We start from the raw sequence: 22,498 nt of genomic DNA, 5'->3' as shown, positions 1-22,498 counted from the left end.
CCTTAGCTATAAAAACATAAAAGTTTATTTCTCCGGGTGGCTCTGATTCATGCGGTCACTTGGGGACTCAGGTTTCTTTCCCCTACTTGCCTCACCTTCCCCTTCGGTGTGGTTAAAGCGGGATCACGGGCACTGTTGATGTTCCAGCTCACGGGAAAGGGAAGAGAACAGTCTGGGCGTCGGCACGCGGCACTGCCGCTCCCGTTCCGTGGATGAGAACTTGGTCCGTGGCTGCACCGAGCTGCGAGGGAGGCTGGGGACGCCGGGCTCCAGTTCTGTTACAGCAGCGGGACAGGACGGACCTGGGGAGGCGGCTGCCACTCTCGACATCATACGTTTTCCTTTGCTCCCTCATCCAACCGTATGTGCCCCCGTAGGGCCAGGCCCTTCGCTGTAGGGGTCCTTGGCTGGGTGTCCTCAGGCAAGTGACTCAGCCTCCCTGATCCTCAGTGTCTTCATCCGTCAAATGAGCGGCCGTCTCCTGGCTTGTGGTGGGTTCAGGCCAGAACTTGGGGCATGGGGGCGGGCCCAGAAGGCCTAGCTCCTCAGGGGTGGGCAGGAAGTGCTTCTCATACCCAGAGTCAAGCCGGGTGGAGGCCTGGGGGGGCTCCGCAACCGGGAGTGGTTCCATCTCCTCCACTTTCAGGATGGGGAAGTCCCCGAGGGGCTGAGCCTGAGGCATCTCCTGGGAAGAAACGAGACTGAGATACTGCCCCCCCCCTCATTCTCCCCGCCCTGTTCCCACCCGCTCCCCACTCTCCCAGCACCCGCCACCCTCCCAGAGGGCCCAGGTGAGCCCGCCTTTTTGCTCACCTCCATGTGAGGCTGGCCAGAATTGCTATTGGCAGGATCAGGAACCTTCTCCCAGACCCAGCGGGGCAGTACCTTGTGCCGAAGGTGGAGGCACCTGGCAAGCAGGTAAGAGGGCAGGGAATCTAGGTGACCTGATACCCAGGCCCAGGTTGCAGAGTCCGGGAGCGTCACAGAGCCCTGAGTGTCCCCTCACCATCGGCTCCCCCCACCCCGCCGCAAAGCTTAGCTGGGGTCCGGCTGCCCTCCCCACCTGTGCAGAGACCCACCTGGCCGACAGCCTCACCTTCCAGAGGTGGCTAGGCTCATACCACAGCCCATCAGCAGCAAGCCCCACAGGAGAAAGACACCTGGCAGAACTTTCCACTTCAGGGTGTTATCTGAGGCCGAGGGACAGAAGAACATTTAGACACCAGGGATGGGGGAGGGATCAGGTATGGATCACGGACGGGGCAGGGCTTGGGTGCAGGAGGCAGGTAAATGGGCGGGGCTTAGGAGCGGGTAAGGGCTAAGGGTAGGGGACATCTTGGGGTGGGAGGGAGGGTTGTGAACAAAACAGTCGTCAGGGATGGGTGAAAGGGTCAGACACACTGCCTGATAATCCAGAGTACTCTGCAGGATCAGAATGCCCCTGAGGCATCATCAGTAACCACCCCCAAGTCAAAAGGTTGCTCGCTCTCGGAAACCCCTATCTCCTTGAAATGGAGCAGGCCCCCTCCTGTGGTAGTCCCAACCGCAGCCCCTCTACCTGGTAGGTGAAGCCGGAGGCTGGGACCGGGTGGGCCCTGTCCTGCGATGGTGGATGCGGTCATCCACAGCTCACAAGGACCCCAGGGAAGGTCAGGCAGGGTGATGTTCCGGGCGCTGCCACTCACTGAAGGACACACCCAGAGAGGTTGGGGAGGCAGTCAAGTCCTACCTCAGGGCCTTTGCATGTGCTTTCTCTATGTCTGCAACACTCTCCCCAGATACCCACATGACTGCAGCCTTCTTTGCTCAAATTTCACCTCCTCAGTGAGGTCCTCCCTGACCACAGGCAAGTTGGCTCCACAAGGAGCCTGGGTGGCTCAGCCAGTTAAGTGTCCAGCTCTTGGTTTCAGCTCAGGTCACAGTCTCATGGTTCCTGAGATCAAACCCCGTGCTGGGCTCCACACTGACAGTGCAGAGCCTGCTTGGGATTCATTCTCTCTCTCTCTCTCTCTCTCTCTGCCCCTCCTCTGTGCTCGTTCTCTCTCTCAAAATAAATAAGTAAACTTTATTTTTATTTATTAAAAAAATTTAATATTTATTCATTTTTGAGAGAGACAGAGCATGAGTGGGGGAGTGGCAGAGAGAGAGGGAGACACAGAATCTGAAGCAGGCTTCAGTCTCCGAGCCATCAGCACAGAGCCCGATGCGGGGCTCGAACTCATGAACCGCGAGTTCACGACCTGGGCCAAAGTCGGATGCTTAAACCGAATGAGCCGCCCAGGCACCCAAAATAAATAAGTAAACTTAAAAAAAAAAAAAAAGAAAGAAAGAAAAAAGAAAGCTCTACAAGGGCCATATTCCCAGCACCTAGATCAGTGCCTGGCACACAGAAAGCCCTCAAAAATGACATACATTTGAATAACTAGAAGAATGAATGAGCATCATATTCCTCACCTGCACACTGACCCAGTGAATACAGATTCTCCCCAGATAAGGGGAAGACGTGCACCTCCCAGAGCTATATTTGTCTACCTTTTTTTTTTTTTAACTAAATTGTCTTTTTTGTTTTTAAGCTAAAAGAGGAAGTAGCTTTTTGGTTTGTTACAGGCTAATAGGAGACATGAGCACGGACCCAGATATATTGCCATAGAAAATGTCTAAGCTAAATCAGCAGGTGAAAAAAATAAAGTTGCAAAATATCACAGTCATAAGAGATTCAGGGGCCCAACTATAGTCTGTAACATGGTATTTTATTTTATTTTGTTTTATTTTTTACGATTTAACATCGATTTATTTTTGAGAAGGGGAGAGAGGGAGAGAATGAGCCGGGGAGGGGCCGAAAGAGGGAGACAGAGGGTCCGAAGCAGGCTCCACACTGTGAGCACAAAACCCGATGCGGGGCTCGAACTCAGGACCATGAGATCATGACGTGAGCGGAAATCAAAAGTCAGCCATTTAACTGACTGAGCCACCCAGGCGCCCCGCCCTTTTTTAAAATGTTTATTTATTTTTGAGAGAGAGCATGAACAGGGGAGGGGCAGAGAAAGAGGGAGACAGAGGATCCAAAGCGAGCTCTGCACTGGCACCAGAGAGTTCAATGCAGGGTTTGAACTCATGAACCACGAGATCGTGACCTGAGCTGAAGTCAGATGCTTAACCAACTGAGCCACCCAGGTGCCCCAGTACATGGTCCTCTTTTAAAAATAATCTAATACATACATGTGTATATATTTAATAACATATAAATATAAACACGTAAGGGGTGCCTGGGTGGTTCAGTCGGTTTAGCATCTGACTCTTGATTTCAGTCCAGGTCACGATCCCAAGGTCATGGGATTGAAACCCACGTCGGGCTCTGCACTGAGCACAGAGCCTGCTTAAGATTTTCTCTCTCTCTCTCTCTCTCTCTCTCTCTCTCTCTCCCTCTCCCTCTCTCTCTCTCCCTTTACCCCTCTGTCTTGTCTGCACCCTCTCTCTAAAATTAAAACAAATTTTTTTAATCTAACGATGGATACATACTTGAAATAAAAATCACACATAACCCTGTGATCCTGTTGACATGGTGCACAATTTCTTTCCATATTTGCACCTCTGCTTTGCTCAGTGCTGGGTTTCCTTTACAGAAATGGAACCATCTCTTGGAGTTTTGTCATCTTTTTATCTTTTTCGCTTAATAAAACATGACAGGCATCTCTCAATGTCAATAAATATAGATCAAAGTCTTCATTTTTAATGGCCAAATGACAGTTCGTTATATTGATAGCCACAGGATTATTGTCCACTAGGGAGCTGAGGACACCCTGTTATTTTCCCAGGGGCTGAGAGGGAACCAAGGGGCCAATCTGGGGACAAGAGTTGGGTAGACTGATGGGTGGGTCTTGTGGGGGCTAGGAGCAGGGGACAGGGGCAGTGAAGCTCACCATTCATGCAGACAGAAGGCCCGGTCCCGCTCTGTGTGCACAAGGTGTAGTGGGTGAGATGGCCCCGAAGTTGGCGCCTTGGGACCTCTCCCCATGCTATGGCGGGGGTTCCTGGCGGGGTGTCCTGGAGTCGCCAAAGTGTTGGTCCTGCTAAGGGCACTGGGGAGGAAGCCAGGGGGTCAAGGTCTGTCACGGTTCTAGAGGGTTCCACCATTCTCCAGCCCCACCACTTACCTAGTTCCTCTGTGAACCTCCAGACTGAGGGGGCAGGGGCCAAGCCGCAAGGAGAGACTGCTGTCACTGTGATTCGGTAGGGGACCCCTCCTTCAAACTCCCCTGGTGGGTGGAGGGACAAAGACAGAGTTGGCGCCCCCTCCCCTATTCAGTCCCTACCCAGTAGGCGTCTTCATTTGGGTCTCCTGAAGGACATGCTGAGAGAAATATTTGGGTAAAAGTAATTTTCCTGGGTGGTAACCCCACAGAACACCACCAGGGCGGCTGGGAAGTGAAATGGGAAAAGAGAGGCAGCCCTCCAGTAAATGACGAGAACAATTTCCCAATGTAGGCAATGGAAATTCAATCCCGCCGGCGACCTCTGGGAAGCAGCAGAGAGCACATGCCTGAGAGCCAACCCACCCACGGAGGGAGGAAGCTGGGGTATGTATCCACCAACCCTTACCAGTAATCAGTGGAGGGCTGCATCTGATGGGACTTAATTCCCAAGCACTTCCAGCCGGCTGCTTAGGCAGGCGAAATGCTTCAGTGACCAGAAAAAGGCTTCAGGGCAAAGGAAATGCAGGTGCCGGAGGCTGGCAGACGGTCAAAACACCGGACTACGGGTGGGGTGGCTCTGACGCCACCCATCATGGTAGGTGAGGCTCCTGAGGTCCCTTCTCAAAGCCTACGGCTGCTGCATGGCCTTCCCCAGATGGGGATTTTCCAAAATCGGGGCTCCTCCTCTTTTCTCCATACATGCTATGGTCCTCGGGACTCTGTCCTTCCTAAATTTTTCACTCAATGCCTCCCTCTCATGCTCTCCCAAGTCCTTTACACCAAGGATGGGCTCCCCAGCACCACATCCCAGCCCAGAACTCATAGCAAGCCCCAGACCTGAGTATCCAACAGCCCCATGGACAGCTCCATTTGGATGAACATCTCCAACAAAACATATCCAGGTGGATCCCCAAAATTCTGCCCAGGACTCCCCAGTCAGAACCTGCCTGCTTCTCCCCCCTTCCTCAGGTCCCACGTGGTCCAGCCCTCACCCCTTCCCAGTCCACTCCACCCAAGAGCAGCCAAAGGGCACCTGTGAGCAACCGAGTCAGGGCATATCCATTCTTGCTCAGAACTCTCCATGGCTCCTACCTCACTCGGGATAAACCCAAGTCCTTGTAACCCACCAGGCTTTGCACAATTTGCCTGTCACCTCCCTGCCCTCACCTCCTCCCCCTCTCTCCCCTCATGCATTCTATTCCTGCCACACCGGCCTCCTGGCTGTTCTTCTAACCTATCAGGCACATTCCTGCCTCTGGGCCCTTGCGCTGTCTGTTCCCTCTTGCTTTTCCCTCAGACGTCCTCACAGCTCCCTCTCTCACCTCCTTCGGGTGTCGGTTCAAATGTGGCTTTTCCACAAAGGCCTTTTCTAACCTTTCTTTCTAAAATAGCGGTGCTCCCTCCTCCCCTTTACCATGTTTTATTTCCCCCCCAATGACACTGTCGGAGTATTTGTTTTGTTGTTTGTTTGTTTGTTTCATTGGCTGCTCACCCATAAGAAAGTCAGCTCCATGACGATGGGGATGTTGCCGAGAGGGAGGGTAGTGTGACGGCTCAGGGTTTGGCTTCAGGGGCCTGATAATGTGGTTCAACTCCTGGTTCTACCCTATTTGCCGTGTGGTCCCGGGCAAGTTGCTTAACCTCCCTGGGCCTTTTTCTTCACCTATACCTCGGGCACGATAATAACAGAGGCCTACTTTATAAGGCAGTTTGAATCATTTAATGCTTACGGTAAACGCCAACAGACATCCGCGGCTCTCACTGCACACCAGTGTCCCGCACACGGCCTGGCCCACAGTGAGCGGTCGGTGAACACCGCATGCATGAATTAATGAGACTAAACGTAACATTCTCTCCTGCAGGCCCACTCATCAGTCCGCTATGCAAGCGCTGAGACGGGAACCCCGGGGTCCCCGGGCCTCACCTGGCAATAGCGCTCTGAGGTTCTCAGGGGGAAGCCGGATCCAGTTGAGGGCGTCCAGGGGATCCCCGTCCCGGGCCCAGTCCACCACGTGCTCCTGCAACTCCCCAGACCCCCGCTGCCAAGTCACCAGCAGTTCCGGGCTCCCGGCCACGCTTCTGACCACCACGCCACGGGGGGCAGCACTTGGACCTGGGCGGGGGAGGAGTCTCATTGGTCGACGCTAGGAGGCCCCGCCTCCCTCTCGGGGCGGGGGCGGGGCGGGGGCGGGGGCGGGGCGGGGCGGGGGCGGGGCAGATCCAGAGCCTCTTACCCAAGCAGGCCAAAGAAAGGTTCGTGAGAGGTTTCCAGCTCGTGGCATTGACGGCGGACAGCCCAACCCACCCCGCCTGGCTGGGGATGGAGAAGTTGCAGCAGGCAGCCGTCTTCCGGATCAGCTCCTGACCTTTAATCTGGAACCAGACTTTATAGCTCATCCGCACGCAGTGGCCCGGGGCCTGAAGGCCGACAGGAAAAAGGTGTTAGTTACTATCTCCCATTTGCCAGGCACACGCTGTGGGTCTCCGTGAGGTCCGCCTGACAAAGCAGTCCGTGGACTATTTCTGCCGGCTCCGTGTTACGTGTTACGGACGAAGCAACGGAGCCTCTAGGGGGCTCTGTGGCACAGGTGAAATTAGAATACAGTTCCAGGGCCCCAACTAGGGTGAAGTTGGGGGTGAGGCGCTTGCCTCGGGTGCAAAAGTTGAAGGGGAAGATAGGGAAAACCCAGCAATCAAGAAAAATTCTATTCTACTCCATCACAATGAAGGCCAAACAACCCATGACAAACAAAATTTCAAGATTTTAAGGACAGACAGGATCTGCCCCTGCACTTGTATGGCCCTGCCTTACTCTTTCACCGTAATCTGTGTCCTGCGTGGCTCTTCGGGATTTAAAAATCCCCGCTGTTGTACATAGGGGAGGGAATGTGGAGCAAAGAGGACCGCAGCCTCCAGGATCGTCGCTCTGGGGAAGTCTGTGAGCATTTTTGGTTGCCTCAATGACTGGTATTGTTTTTTATGTTTGTTTCTTTGTTTTGAGAGGGTGCATGTGCATGTGAGTGGGGGCGGGGCAGAGAGAGAAAGAGAGAGAGAGAGAGAGAGAGAGCGTGAGAATCCCAAGCGGGTTCCACTCTGTCAGCGAAGAGCCCCACATGGGGCTCGACCCCACAAACTGTGAGATCATGACCTGAGCCGAAATGTGCTTGGTATTTGATGGGCAAGAGCCAGGGATGTAACACTGTCCTGGAAACAAAAAACTGCCCCTTGACCATTGTGGCTTTAGAATGCCATCCCCACTGGACACTTTCGTAGATGAAAAGCCTACCTAATAATGTTAACTGATCCTACAATGAAACTCCTTCTTTAAAAAGATGCTTATTTACTTTTGAGAGAGAAAGAGAGAGAGAGAGAGAGAGCAGGGGAGGGGCAGAGAGAGAGAGACACACACACAGAATCCGAAGCAAGCCCTAGGCTCCAAGCTGTCAGCCCAGAGCCTGACTCGGGGCTGAACCCACAAACCATGAGATCATGACCTGGGCTGAAGTCGGACGCTTAGCCAACTGAGCCACCCAGGTGCCCCTAGAAGCAAACTCCTTTTGTTTGTTTGTTTGTTTGTTTTAAATGTTTTTTAACGTTTATTTATTTTTGAGACAGAGAGAGACAGAGCTTGAATGGGGGAGGGGCAGAGAGAGAGGGAGACACAGAATCGGAAGCAGGCTCCAGCCTCCGAGCCATCAGCCCAGAGCCTGACGCGGGGCTCGAACCCATGGACCGCGAGATCGTGACCTGAGCTGAAGTCGGACGCTTAACCGACTGAGCCACCCAGGCGCCCCTCCTTTTGATGTATAAAGACAAAACCTTTGGGGGGCCTGGTGTGAATGCTCACTGAACTTTTAAATATTCAGAATATGGGGATTTCTAGGCAGTTTTTTATTATCAATTCCTAGTACAGTCTGTGTTCTAATTAGAGAATTCTTTAATGTGCCCTGCATCACCTCACCCCTTTGAAGCCCCTGGAAACTGGCTCTATGGCCTGGTATGCAGTTGATTTTGGTAAATGTCTTAATTGTACATGGAAGAAAGGCATGTTCTGACATTTCCTATGTGAGTCTATTAGGTTGTTTGCTAATCACATGCTCAGATATTCTAGATCTTGACTTGTTTTTCATCTATTATGAAATTACTGATAGGAGTGTGTTAAACTCTCCCACAATGGTTGTGGATTCATATATTTCTCCTTGTTGTTCTGTCAATTTTTGCTATATGTATTTTAAAGCATTATTATTAGGTACATATAGTTTTAGTACTCATATCATATTGGTGAACTGAATTGTTGCCGTCATGTAGCTACCTTATTTCCCCTTCATTTTCTTCTTCCCTCCCTTCCTCCCCCTTCCTTCCCTTCCCTTCTTTTTCTTTCCCTCCCTCCCTCTCTCTCCCTTTCTTTCTTTTCTTTCTTTTCTTTTCTTTTCTTTCTTTCTCTTCCTTCCTTCCTTCTTTCCTTCTTTCTTTCCTTCTTCCTCCCTCCCTCCCTCCCTCCCTCTCTCCCTTTCTTTCTTTTCTTTCTTTTCTTTTCTTTCTTTTCTTTTCCTTCCTCCTTCCTTTCTTTCTTTCTTTCTTTCTTTCTTTCTTTCTTTCTTTCTTTCTTCTTTCTTTCTTTCTTGTGTTTATTTATTTTTGAGAGAGAGAGGGAGACAGAGGATCCAAAGCAAGCTCTGCACTGACAGCAGAGAGCCCAATGAAGGCTCAAACCCATGAACCACAAGATCATGACCTGAGCTGAAGCCAGACGTTTAACCAACTGAGCCACGCAGGGGCCCCTCCCCTTCACTTTCTACTGAATGTTACAATCAGAAGTCTTTATCATATTTTTTAAAAACATGACTATAGGGGTGCCTGGGTGGCTCAGTTGGTTAAGCTTCTGACTTCAGCTCAGGTCATGATCTCCTGGTTTGTGACTTTAAGCCCCACGTCGCATTCTGTGCTGACAGCTCAGAGCCTGGAACCTACTTCAGATTCTGTGTCTCCCTCTCTTTCTTCCCCTCTCCTGCTCATGCTGTCTCTCTCTCTCTCTCTCTCAAAAATAAACATTTTAAAATTTAATATAAAATAAAATAATGTATTAAAAATTAATATTAGGGACACCTGGGTGGCTCAGTCAATTAAGCATCTAATTTTGCCTCAGGTCATGATCTCACATTTGTGAGTTTAAGCCCCGCATCATGCTTGCTGCTGTCGGCGTGGAGCACTCTTCGGATCCTCTGTCTCTGTCTCTGTCTCTCTCTCTCTGCCCCTATTTGGATCGTGCTGTCTCTCTCAAAAAAAAAAAAAAAAAAAAAAAATTAAAAAAAATTAATATTAGACCATGTGGCCTAAGAGGGTTATGGGCCCTGCTGTTTTGTTCCTCTGCCATATTTACTGTGAGCCAGGGCCTAGCGACGCCTGGAACATTGTAGGTGCTCAACAGATTGGGAGCAGTGGGGATGGGTTTCTGTCCTCTCCTAACGCCACTTCCATACTAGCACCGGAGCCCTGGAGCACTGTGCTGTATTTTATGGAGCTGAGCCTACTCTTGCTTTCAAACCTTTGCACCTGCTGTTCCCCCCCCCCTCCCCCCGGCCTGCACCCATCTTCATGTCTCAGCTCAGACCTCCTAGAAGTAGCTGACGTTGGGGGAGGCTTGCCCTAAGCCAGGACCTCTCTGAGCATCCCTCTCCCCCCCCCCACAAAGCCTTGGGGTCACCTCAAAGAGGCAGCATCAGCATCGTCACCTCTGTCTTGTCCACGTGGTTGTTATTTGGGGCTTCCTGACATGCGCGGGGAAATGGGACGGAGCCCCACAGCTCACCTTCCACAGAAGCAGGGCTTCCTGTGTGCCCGCTGTCCCGCAGACATTCCCCGATATCCATACGTCTTTTGGAGTTGCCAAGGAGGAGGAAAGGGGGGTACAAGTGAGAGAGGCACGGTGGTACAGACTTCCGGGAGGGGAGACGAGGGTGTCGGGCAAGCCTGGAGAGCCTCACCAGAGGGCGGCGTCTGGAAGGACAGAACGGGGCTCCGGTGGCCCCACAGACCCTCTTCGTTCTCCATTCGGCAGCGGCCGTACACCTGATAGCCAGTGGCTAGCTCCAGGTCCTGGATCTCAATGGGGGTCAGGGGTATGGACTTCACTTCTGGCTCCAGCTGGCGGAGAGACAGGGAAGAGCAGTGAAGCCGAGGGCGGAGTTGCGAGTATCTGACCTGGTATCTCCGCAGGGTCCAACTGCCCTCTGCTTTACACACGACCAAGGGGACTCCCAGGACCCAGGCCTTTTGGGTTTGACATTGGGACAATCCCCAGCAAAAAGAGGAGACAAATTGGCCACTCTATGGCTCATGTACAGCAGTAGGTAGGAGTAAACTCTGTTATTCTCCCCTTTTACAGTTGAGGAAAACTGAGGCCCTGGAGAGGGGGAAGTGCCTTGCCCAAGATCACAAAGCAGGTGGGCGCTGGAGATGAGAGTCATACCCAGGCAGTCAGATTCCAAAGTCTGCCTCTCAGCATTGCTCTGAATCGCATGCATAATCACAATGACAACTTTCTTCAATATTGCAATGTTTTGCATGAGGCGCCTGAGACAACTGGTGATCCCCAATATCCATTCTCCCCTTTTTCCTTTGGAAATAGAAGCCCTGAGTATCAGCGGGGAACATGGCTGTCAAGACTGAGGACTACATTTCCCAGCCTCCCTTACAATCAGGTGGGACCATGTGACCGTGTCCTGGCCAATGAGATATGAGAGGAAATGATCCTGGCAACTTTTGTGTTTGTACAAAGTGCATGGGCGGGTCCCCCAACTCCTTCTGGGGGTCTCCTCGCTCGAGGGTTCTCTTCCATTTTCTTGCTGTGCGAGCTTGGTAAGGTGCTTAACTTCTCTGAGGTTGGCTTCCCCGACTGTGAAACAGATATCGTAAAAGCATCTGCTATAAAGGAAAGTTGGGAGGGACTCATCAAGATAATCTGTGCAATTAGCCTGGGACCTGATGATGCCCAGCAGGTGCTCAGAAACGTCAGCTGCCTTTATTAATTATTTTTTAGTGTTTATTTAAACCAAGCCTTGCTCCTCATCTGTAAAGCGAGTAGGTATAAAAGGCATCTACCTCGGGGCGCCTGGGTGGCTCCGTCGGTTAAGTGTCCGACTTCAGCTCAGGTCATGATCTCGCGGTCCGTGAGTTCTGGCCCTGCATCGGGCTCTGTGCTGACAGCTCAGAACCTGGAGTCTGCTTCGGATTCTGTGTCTCCCTCTCTCTCTGGCCCTCCCCCCCCCTCAAAAATAAATAAACATTGGGGCGCCTGGGTGGCGCAGTCGGTTAAGCGTCCGACTTCAGCCAGGTCACGATCTCGCGGTCCGGGAGTTCGAGCCCCGCGTCAGGCTCTGGGCTGATGGCTCAGAGCCTGGAGCCTGTTTCCGATTCTGTGTCTCCCTCTCTCTCTGCCCCTCCCCCGTTCATGCTCTGTCTCTCTCTGTCCCAAAAATAAATAAACGTTGAAAAAAAAAATTAAAAAAAAAACTGTTAAAAAAAATAAATAAACATTAAAAAAAAGGCATCTACCTCAAAGAGTTCTTGTAAGGGTTCAATAAAGAGCCTAGAATAGTGCCTGGCACACAGCAGACGCTTTCTAAATGTCTTCTGTTATTTTAAGGTTAATGTAAGCTATCGGAGGGCTTCTTTGCATTCACAAAAAGGCTGGAGGAAGTTTACTGAGTTTCTCAAAATTCCCAAGTGGAGTCTGGATTGGGACTGCATGAAATTTGAGATTATTTGGTGGGGCGGGGTGTGATTTTTTTTAGCTGAACAAGATGCAACATACAGGCCTTTTGTGTGAGATGGGGACAGACTCCAGGAACAAGTGAGGAACGGGTTCTGGGCTGGGTCTCTGATTTGGGGATGATGCCTTGGACCTTGCCTGGAGTAGGGTGGGGGAAGAGGGGCCCCTGACACTCACCAGAGTCCAGGCAGTCCCCTGGCATCTTTGATAGTAGAACTGGCAGACCAGGACCTTGTGGGGTGGCCACACCGGCGGGGCCCAATGGACAGTGGCCTCCAAGGGGTCATCCTCTGAAAAGTCGACGTCAGGGTAGAGCCAGGGGGCATCCGGCTTCACTGAGGAAGGAGAGGCCGGAACGTATTTAGCCGGGGTCTCCAGGACCACCCCCCCCCCACAGCACGCCCCCACCCCCTATCCCCCCTGTTACTTCGGGTTTCCAGGTTCACGAAGACTGGGGGCCAGAGAGGCTGGCCGGCCTCAGTACCCCAGACAAGCAGTTCATCAGACATGGTAAGCTGTTCCCGCGGAATGGTCACCCAGCTCTGCCCAGTGGGCACTGTCACAGTCCACGTTCTGTTGGGATGGCTGTGAGGAGAGATGTGGGGGTAGGGGGGTATAGATTGGGTTGGGGCCAAAGCCATCATGATAACTGCTCTGCCTGGGTTCAAATCCCAGCTTTGCTGCTTCAGGGCTGTGTGACCTTGAGCAAATGGCTTCACTTCTCTGTGCCTCAGTTTCCTCATCTACAAAATGAGGGTGACAGAAGCGCCTGCTGAAGGGCAGAAGACCGAGGGGAATCAATGAGGGAAGACGTGGAATGTATTACCACGTACGTTTAGAACATAAACCGCGTGGTAATACATGGAACGTTTAGAACAGCATTGGCGGGGGGGGGAACCTGGGTGGCTCAGTCGGTTAAGTGTGGACTCTTGGATCCTGCTCAGGTCATGATCTCACGGTTCCTGAGTCCGAGCCCGGCACTGGGCTCTGCACTTGATAGGGCGGAGCCTGCCTGGGATTCTCTCTCCCCCCCTTTCTCTGCCCCTCCCCTGCTCGAGCTGTCTCTTTCTCTCTCCAAATAAATAAATAAGCTTAAAAAAAAAACAACAAACCAAAACAGCAGTGGGTGCCCGCCACAAGCCACGTGAGCATTGCTCGTTGCATTTATTGAGCACCTACTTCCAGGCGGGCACATTTACACTTATGCAACGATACAGTCAGCAAATCCATATTGTGCCAGGCCCTGCTGTAGGAGCTGGGGACAGGACTGGGACCAGAGCAGGCCAGGACCGGCTCTCTAGAGCTGCTCCTCCAGTGGGGGGGGAGGCCAACGAGAAACACATAAATATATAATCGATGGCAGTTATACGCGATACACAGAACAATCATCAGGGTGGAGAGGATACAGTGCGGTGATGTGGTGAGGAAAGACAGTGCTATTTTAAGCAGGGTGGTCAGGAGCCTCGCTCAGAGGTGGAGACCTTTGAACAAAGGCTCGGAGGATATGAGGGCGGGGCCGTGCAGTACAGGGTGGTGGTGGGCGGGGGAGGGAAAGCGTTTTTTAGGAAGAAGCGGCAGTCGGTGCAAAGGCCTCGAGGTCAACTGACCGGTGTGTTTGAGGAACGGCAAGGAAGCCCGCGTGGCCGGGGTGCAACGAGGGAGGCGACAGATGCGCCCTGACTCAGGTGTCCACGGGCGCCCTCTGGCTGCTGTGGCGGAGAACACGCCGGGAGGGCGCAAACCGGAGCCCAGGAAGGAGGTGGGGACTGCGTGGTCCGGGCTCTGCTGGCCAGGACGGGGACTAGACCAGGGTGGGTGCTGGGGAAGGAGAAAGTGCCAGATTCTGGATGCTGGAGAAGGTGGAGCCGGCAAGGCTCGCTGACAGGTCAGAGGTGGGTGACAGAGAGCGGCGCTGGGGATATCCTGAAGGATGAGGTTGCAAAGATGCAAAGACGAGGCCTTCATAAAACAGCAACAACAACAAAAACACAGGCGCTCGTGAAGATGCCGAGGAACCGTAGGCCCTCCTACGGGAATGGAAAATGTTGCAGCTGCTGCAGAAAACAGTTGGGCCGTTTCTCAGTTAAACCCAGAATTGCTGTGCGACCCGGCAACTCCACCCCTATGCACGGACCCAAAAGAATGGAACACAGGGACTCAAACGCTTGTAGGTGTATGTTCCTAACGGTGCTAGTCACAGTTCCCAAAAGGTGGAAACAAACTAAATGGCCATCAACAGATGAATGGAGGGGCGCCTGGGTGGCGACTCTTGATTTTGGCTCAGGTCATGATCTCACAGTTTGTGGGGTTGAGCCCCGAACCGCGCTCTGCACTGACAGTGCAGAGCCTATTTGGGATTGTCTCTCTCCGTCTCTCTCTGCCCTTGTCCCACTCACTCTCTCTCTCTCAAAATAAATAATAAGCTTAAAAAAAAAAACCAAACAGATGAGTGGATACGCAAAATGTGGTCAATCCTTACAGTGGAATATTATTCAGCCATAAAAAGGAACGGTGTTCTGACTCATGGTACAACGTGGATGAACCTCAAAACCCGCTAAGTGAGGGGCGCCTGGGTGGCTCAGTCGGTTAAGCCTCTGACTTCGGCTCAGGTCATGAGTTCGAGCCGGACATCAGGTTCTGGGCGGACAGCTCGGAGCCCGGAGCCTGCTTCGGATTCTGAGTCTCCTTCTCTCTCTGCCCCTCCCCTGCTGGCACTCTGTCTCTCTCCCTCTCTCTCAAAAATGAACAAACTTAAAAAAACAAAACAGAACATGCTAAGTAAAAGAAGCCACACACAAAAGGCCACATAGTGTATAATTCCTTTTATATGAAATGTTCAGAACCGGTAAACCCACAGAGACAGAAAGCAGGATGGCGGTGACGGGGACCGGTGGGGAGCACGATAGGGAGCAGACTGTTCGTGGGATGGAACTTCCTTTTGGGGTGATGAGAGTGTTCTGGAAGTAGAGAAGGTGGTTGCACAACACTGTGAATGTACCGAACGCCACTGGATTGTTCGCTTTGAAATGGTTAACTTTGTGTTATGTGAATTTCGCCTCCTTAAAAAAGGGGGGACCTTCTCCGACTGCCCCCTCTTAAACCGAGGGGGCTTAAACCTAGGCCCCTCTGGAAAGGAACGATGGGGACCGCTGCCCAACGATGTGAATGTACCGAATGCCACCGAACACTTAAAAATGGCTGAGAGGGGCGCCTGGGTGGCGCAGTCGGTTAAGCGTCCGACTTCAGCTCAGGTCACGATCTCGCGGCCCGTGGGTTCGAGCCCCACGTCAGGCTCTGGGCTGATGGCTCAGAGCCTGGAGCCTGTTTCCGATTGTGTGTCTCCCTCTCTCTCTGCCCCTCCCCCGTTCATGCTCTGTCTCTCTCTGTTCCAAAAATAAATAAACGTTGAAAAAAAAAATTTTTTTAAAAAGGCAACAGCCCCTCCCCGACCAGTGGTTCCCACCTTTCCATGCCCCTTTTACGCCTCCCTCACTTAGCCAAATTCGACATGAATTGGAGTTTGCAGGTGTGATTCATCATGAAGCAACCCAGGTCTCCCCCCTTCAACTGTGACTTCCACGAGGTCCAGGCTGTCGGTCGGCCTCTTTCACTGCTGCGTCCCCAGCACCAGACCAGATCCTTTTTACACGCTCAGAGAAGTTAAGCTACTTGCCTAAGGTCACACAGCAATAAACGCCAGCTTCTAATTATTAAGCAACTTCTCTTGGCCAGTGCCTAACTCGTTGAACCCTCAAAGCCAAAGCTGGGAGGCAGGTCCCTTTATTCTGGCCATTTGGTGAGGGAGGAAAGAGAGGCTCAGAGAGGGAAAGTGACTGCTTTAGGGTCACACAGCAAGGAAATGCACAACCTGGAATCAAAGAAAGGGCTTGAGAGTGGGGGGGGGGGGGAGGGGTCCTCTCAACTGAGTATGCTGGGACCTGACTGGCCACCCTTCCAAAGCCTCAGTTTCCCCACGTCAGCCGGTTGTACTCACTACTTCTGGCTCTGGAGGTGCAGCGTGGAGGGGGCTGCCAGATCCCCAAGAGGTCCCCACGAGCAGTTCAAGTCGCCCAAGGGTCCAACTCCATAGCACTGCAGTGGCCCGGGACTTCCTGGAGAGGGAGGTGGGAGGGTCCCAGGGAAGAGGGTCAATTCTCCCAGCCGCCTGCACATCCCAGAACCTGAACTTCCCCCGGACTTCTGCCAACTGGGGAGGGCGATCCAGGGTCCCTGCCGGAGGCGAGCAGTAGGAAGGGGGCGCTGGATACCCCTCCCCAGGCTTTGGGCATAACTACTCCACTCCCTCTGCCAGCCACATCCTGTTGCCACCCCAAGAGCCTCCACCCCACCCCCGGGCCTCGGGCTCCCACCTCGCTGCCGACCCCCGTTCCCCAGCTGCCCTCTTGGCGCGGTCCCCGCCCCAGGAGGTGCAGAGAGGCGGCGGTCGTTCCGTAAACTTGCGGTGCACCCGGAGGCTTTGCGCCCCCGGGGCGAGCGCGGCGCCAGAGCGCCCGACACGAGCTCGCTCCAGAACTCACCCTGGGGTCGACTCCGGTGGCACAGCAGCGACAACAGAGGCAGCAGCACCAGCTCCGGCCGCGGCCGGAAGGGAGCGGCCCGGGCCCCTCGCATGGCGCTCCCCCTACCGCGCCCCGAGTCCGGCCGGCCCTGCCCGGCCCTGCCCGGCCCTGCCCGGCGCGGCAGCGCCGCTCGCCTCGCTCTCCGGGTCCGGCACCCAGGCGGCCACGGGAAGCGCCCCTCCCCTCCCAGCCGCCTCCGCACCTTGCGCTCCGGGTCCCCGCCCCTTCCCGGTGGCGGAAAGTCCCCAGCGGCGCAGGCTGGGGCTGTCGAGAGGGAGGGGGAAAACGGCCTGGGGCGTCTGGCGGGTGCTGAGCGCCTCGCCGAGCTCGTGTGAAACCCGTGCCCTCCCCACCCCGCAACAACGCACACGCCGCAAAGTCCTTTGGAACTTTTATTATTGGGGTCGAAGAAGGTTCCGATCGGTCCCCCCCCCCCCCCACCGAGCCTCCCACCCCAGGATGGGTGAAGGGAGCCCAGGGGTCCCCACCATTATTTCTAGGGCCCACAGCTCTAGAACCCCAGCTGGTGGGGTTGGAGGAGGAGGGGCTGGAAGGCAGGGAGCAGGCACCGAGCAAAGGCTGGAATGGAGCTGGGGGGGGGGGTTGGGGGGGGGGTGTAATTTGGAAGAGTGGCCACAGTTGGGCAAGAGAGAATCACAGTTTGAGCAAAGGTCTCAGCGTGGCCGGTTTCAGTACAATAGGGGCGCCACTGCGGCAGGGAACGGTATAGGCCAGGCAAAGGCATGATAGGACTTAAGGAGAGGTCAGGGGTCAGGATCAGAGGTTCCCATTTGGCCAGGTAGGGAAAGTTTGCTCGGGTTTAGGAGAGGCTGGTCAAAGGTCAGGGTCATTGGGTGGGGGGGGGGGGGCGGCGTGTCCAAGTGCACAGTGCCTGACCCCTGACTTGCGGATGAATGAACGCATGAGGGGCCAGAGTCAGGTGCCCAGCTGGCCCCTGGGCCCCTGGCCACCCGGTCGCTGGTCTAGCAGAGACTGCTGATTTCACTCTTACTGCACCCCCACTTGCAGCAGTTGCTGGAGAGGCCATCCAGGACATCACGGACAGCGCGCGGAGCCCCTGGAGTTCCCTGCCAGCCAGGTCGGTCTACATACAAAGCCCGGGGGTACTTGGTCAGGGCCAGCCACTCGCTGGAGGCTACTGCCCCGTCCAGCTCGCTGTCTGTGTCAGAGTCTGTGTCTGGGAAGGTGAAGGATGAAAAGAGTTAGTGCTTGGGGCTCAGCTGCGATCACACCCAGAGGCTGTCTCAGCTACTTCTATTCTTGTGATGCAGCTTCATGGTCAAAAGTTTTATCCCATTCAGGCCTACCTTCCAGTTTTGGCAGGCAGATTATTCAACCTCACAGAGCTTGACTGTCCTCTCTTGTCATTTCTTTTCTCCTACTCTTTATTCATTGAGGACCTGATGGTTAAGAACATGTGTTTGGGAGCCTCTCTGAGTTATACTCTGGAGCACATGAATGTACTTCTCCGACCCTTGGTTTCCTTGTGTGCAAAGTGGGGATAATAATAATGCCTACCTTCTAGGGTTTTACGTGGAGTAGATGACAGAATTAATACCCATGGAAAAGCTTAGAACAGAGTCTGGCATGCGAGAAGCACTCACCGTATACTTACCATGTGCCAGCCACTGTGTTGTGGTTGGTTTTTTTAATGTTTATTTAGTTTTCACGGAGAGAGAGAGAAAGAAAAAGCAGGGGAAGGGCAGCGAGAAAGACAGAGGATCCAAAGTGGGCTCTGTACCGACAACAGAGCACCTGATGTGGGGCTCGAACTCACAAACTGTGAGATCGTGACCTGAGCTGAAGTCACACCCTTAACCGACTGAGCCTCCCAGGCACCCTCTGCCAAACGCTGTTTTAAAGGATTTAGTGGGCTAACTCCTTTATTCCTCACAATGACAACCCCATGAGGTGGGGGCACCTATTACCATGCCCATTTGCCAGAGGAGAACACCGAGGCACGGTTTCGTAAACCAACTTGCACAAGAACACGCAGCCATTAAGTTGTAGGTCTCCTACGTGAACCCAGGCAGCGTGTCTTCCAAGTCCACCTTTATATCATCACCATCATGAAAACATTTGTTTAATTTTTTCGCCAGGCTCCTGCCCTTCATGAAACCAGGCCCCCTGCCCCCCCGCTTGAGCCCAGACTGAGCCCCCTGCCCACCGTCCTGATCTGCTTTGACTCAGTGTTGCCACTTAGCCATCCTGGGAGATTCAGGGACTGTGCCTCTCATTTGCAGATAAGGAGGCTCAGAGAGGGTAAGCAACTTGCCAGGAGGGTCACCAGCTAGGTGGCAAAAATCTGGCCTTGTATACACCACACCCCTCACACTACCTTCCGCAGAGGGTTGAAAAGCGGTTCAGTGTCAGTTTCTCAATGGCGTCCCATCTCCCACCCCACCCCCCATCCTTAAGGACAGGCTCATACACAGCAGGTGCTCCAAAAACAGCGGCCAGTTCTCTCACGACCGCAGGTCTGCTAACCGGCTCCTCCCTGCCTCGGCACAGCTCTGAGGCCTGAGCCAGTTTCCCCAGCTGTACATCATAGGACAGGGACTCTCCTGCCCCGGCCCTTCATCTCATCTCCATCCCTGGCTCCTTGGACCATCCCATGTGCCATCCATTGTCCACCCCTCCCTGCCACACTACCCCCCCCCCCGCAGCCGCACCCCCCCAGCCTCACCCGTAGCTTCATGGGCCAGGATGTCTGACCGCCTCCATCGGGAGCCCCCGCAGGTGAAGATGACGGCCCGGATGAATTCCCGGCCGCAAAGCTTCACTCCGTAGGGTGATGCCCGGGCCTCGGTGCTCAGCCACAGCTCCCCAGCCAGCACCCACACGGCCAGCAGCAGCAGCAGCGAGCGCTTGGCCATGCTGGACAGGAACACCTGGGACCCTGGGGCACAGCGACGCAACCTCCCTGGGAGTCTGTGTCTCTGCTGCCTCCTGGCCCCCCATTTATACACCCCGGGTTCCCCCCACCTGTCACGGAGAAGGCAAGTGACCTCCTTTATCTCCTCCAGCAGAGGGGAGGCTGGCATGCCCCCCCCAACCCCGACCTTTCCCGTTTCCAGGAGCAAGTGATAACCTTTAACCAGGGACGGAGTGACGTGCTCCAGCTCACTGTCATCTTCATCTAGAAGGGCGAGAAGGTCTCGATTCAGCAGAGACCGGGGACCCAGACCCCACCAGACCCGAAGAGAGGGCACAGCCAAGATACAACCCCCGCATAGGGCTGGATCTCCTCTAGAATAACAATGATAATGAGCGTTTCTGCTTCTCAGTGTGGGTTAGGCTACAAGGCCAGGCACTGCTCTAAGTATTTTGCATCTGTTTCATCCTCCCAGTGACCTATGATAATGGTTCTCAAATTTGAGCAAGCCTCAGTATCTCCCAGAGGGCTCGTTAAAACACAGATTCCCGGGCCCTATTTACAGAGCATTTGAGAATCTGCATTTGCAACAAATCTCCAGGCCGTGCTATTGCTACGTTGCTCCAGAAACGGCACTTTTCTGTCTTTCTTTTTTTTTTTTTACATTTATTTATTTTTGAGAAAGGGGATGGGGAGGGGCAGAGAGAAGGAGACAGAGGATCTGTTGCAGGCTCCTCGCTGTGACCGCAGAACCCGATGAGGGGCTCGAACTCACGAACGTGAGACCGTGACCTGAGCCAAAATCAAGAGTCGGCTGCTCAACCGGCTGAGTCACCCAAGGCACCCCAGGAACCGCACTATTGAGACCCACTGGACTATGAGATTAGGACTAAGATCATGCCCATATTACAGATAAGGAAACTGAGGCACAGAGTGGTGACAGAAGGGGCCCAAGCTTGGCTAGTAAGTGGGGGGGGGGGGGGGATGGGAATTCAAGCAGAGCCACCTGACTCCAAAATCCATGCTCTCCAAGGGAAAATCTTAAAGATCACAAAGAATATATTATGGGTACAGGGTTGTAGTTTTGCAAGGTGAAAAGAGTGCTGGAGACAGATGAACTGGACACGTAAAAGCGACGAAGATGATCAATTTTATGCGTATTTTACCACCATTAAAAAATAACTTTAAAATGTTTAATTACGATAACATACATCAAGAAGCTGGGATGTGCTGGGAAGCGTTTACCAATGAGTTCTCCAGAAGAAAGAAAAAAAAAAAAAAAGAAAGAAAGAAATTAAAAAGACCCTGGTTTGTAGCAGCTGTTGGTTTCCGGCCAATTTCAAGCTACCGATATGACGTCTGCGTGGTCAGCAGAGTCCCGAAGAGTCAACCATCAGGTCTCATAAGCGAGTGTCAGCTGACTCGGCCAGAACGTGCATTTGAAAGAATCATAAACAAGACACCCATGTTACCGCTCAGGTCAGGAAATGGGACTGTGCCAGCAGCATAGACATCCCCCGCTGCATAATCCTGTCACAGGCCCTCCCAACCCCTAGGGGTAGCTTTAGTTGTCGCTTCTTTGTATTTTGTTGCGATTCTAACGCCAACATGTGCATTTCTGGGACAGATAGTTCTGTTTCCTTCTTTCCTTGTGCATTTCTCTTGCCTTCTTTATTATTTTTTATTTTAGAGGAAGAGAGAACAGGAGGTGGGGAGAGGTGCAGAGGGAGAGGGAGAATCTCAAGCAAGCTTTATGCTCAGCACGGAACCCAACATGGGGCTAGCCCCCATGACCCTGGGATCATGACCTCAGCCAAAACCAAGAGTCCAACGCTCAACCAACTGAGCCACCCAGGAGCCCCATCAATTGAACTTTTGATCAAAGTATGACACACTTAAGGAAGAGCACACAGATCATTCGTGGACACCCGGAAGAATTTTCACAGACCAAACATACTGCGTAACTATGACTCGGGTCCAGAAACACCCCTTCCAACCACCCCCCAAGATAGAAGAACGAAGCTCCACCTTTTGGGAAGGGAGAATTTGGAAGGATTTGTGGACATACGTCAAAAGTACAGTAGTTGAGGGGCGCCTGGGTGGCTTGGTCGGTTACGCGTCGACTTCAGCTCGGGTCATGATCTCGTGGTTCCTGGGTTCAAGCCCCGCATCGGGCTCTGTGCTGGCAGCTCAGAGCCTGGAGCCTGCTTCGGATTCTGTGTCTCCTCCTGTCTCTCTGCCCCTCCCCCACTCATGCTCTGTCTCTCGAACATGAATAAACGTTAAAAAAATTTTTTTTTTTACAGTACAGTAGTTGAGATACGCTTTGGATGAAACACTTTGAGGCTCTGCAAAGATCTTGTTTCCCAGTTTACCCACTCGCGCTAGCATTCTGGATAGATTGTGTGCATAGACGTGTTACTGTGGTGTTTGTTTGTTAGTAGTTTTCCACATACCTCATCCCTTCCACATTTACTGTCACTTATTATTTGGAATTCTGGAGGAAGAGTTGTTCTGTCTCCAGTTATTTGTTCATTCAATCATTTATTTATACCAATATGGACTCGTGAACGGTTATTTCAGCCTTTGGGTTGTAACCCGACACTATTGTTATTTATTTTGTTCCTCACACTGTTCCAGCTGTGGCCGTTGGGAGCTCTTTCAGTTGGCTCCCGCTCTAAGCATTTATTTCAGGCGCCGTCCTTTCGCGGCCGTGACTCCGTACTTTTTGTTGGTTTGTTTTTGTTTTTTTAGCACTTCTTATTTCCTGGCACCACAAAAAACGCAGGGCTTGCCTCGTGTTTTCCCTGCCCCAGTCCTAGAATCAGACGCTTTCCTAAGGAGTCAGGATTCCCTTTTATTGGAGTATCGCAATGGGAAGTCAAGACCTGGGCACTGGGTGTGTCCATCACTACTGGGAGTGCGGGTGGGACGGGTACGTCATTGCTTCCAGGTCCTCTCAGCTGAGAGTCTTCCTTTTTTTATTTTTATTGATTTATTTTAATTTTGTAATGTTTATTTTTGGGAGAGAGAAAGAGAGAGAGCAAGGGAGGGGCAG

General features: G+C 52.9%; 2 protein-coding genes across 2 annotated transcripts; both read right to left on the bottom strand.

The window, feature by feature from the left end:
* Positions 1-2: 2 nt before the first annotated feature.
* Positions 3-16,751, bottom strand: IL27RA (interleukin 27 receptor subunit alpha). The gene is given in 15 exon segments (XM_047851043.1): positions 3-521; positions 524-685; positions 814-907; positions 1,097-1,190; positions 1,559-1,684; positions 3,921-4,079; positions 4,155-4,256; positions 6,118-6,306; positions 6,428-6,611; positions 10,003-10,067; positions 10,178-10,337; positions 12,142-12,299; positions 12,392-12,549; positions 15,959-16,076; positions 16,503-16,751. Coding segments are annotated over 15 exon segments (1,887 nt in total). The 5' UTR covers positions 16,597-16,751; the 3' UTR covers positions 3-497.
* Positions 16,752-17,421: 670 nt separating this feature from the next.
* Positions 17,422-19,441, bottom strand: RLN3 (relaxin 3). Its single transcript, XM_047851045.1, has 2 exons — positions 19,248-19,441; positions 17,422-17,753 (listed from the first exon to the last, which is right to left on the bottom strand). Exons 1-2 carry the CDS (start codon positions 19,439-19,441, stop codon positions 17,528-17,530), a joined length of 420 nt encoding a protein of 139 aa, XP_047707001.1. The 3' UTR covers positions 17,422-17,527.
* Positions 19,442-22,498: the final 3,057 nt, after the last annotated feature.

This window comes from Prionailurus viverrinus, chromosome A2, assembly GCF_022837055.1.
Source record: "Prionailurus viverrinus isolate Anna chromosome A2, UM_Priviv_1.0, whole genome shotgun sequence".
Classification (NCBI taxonomy): domain Eukaryota; kingdom Metazoa; phylum Chordata; class Mammalia; order Carnivora; family Felidae; genus Prionailurus; species Prionailurus viverrinus.
The sequence above is the reverse complement of the archived record's forward strand: the minus strand, read 5'-3'. Positions and strand labels throughout refer to the sequence as shown.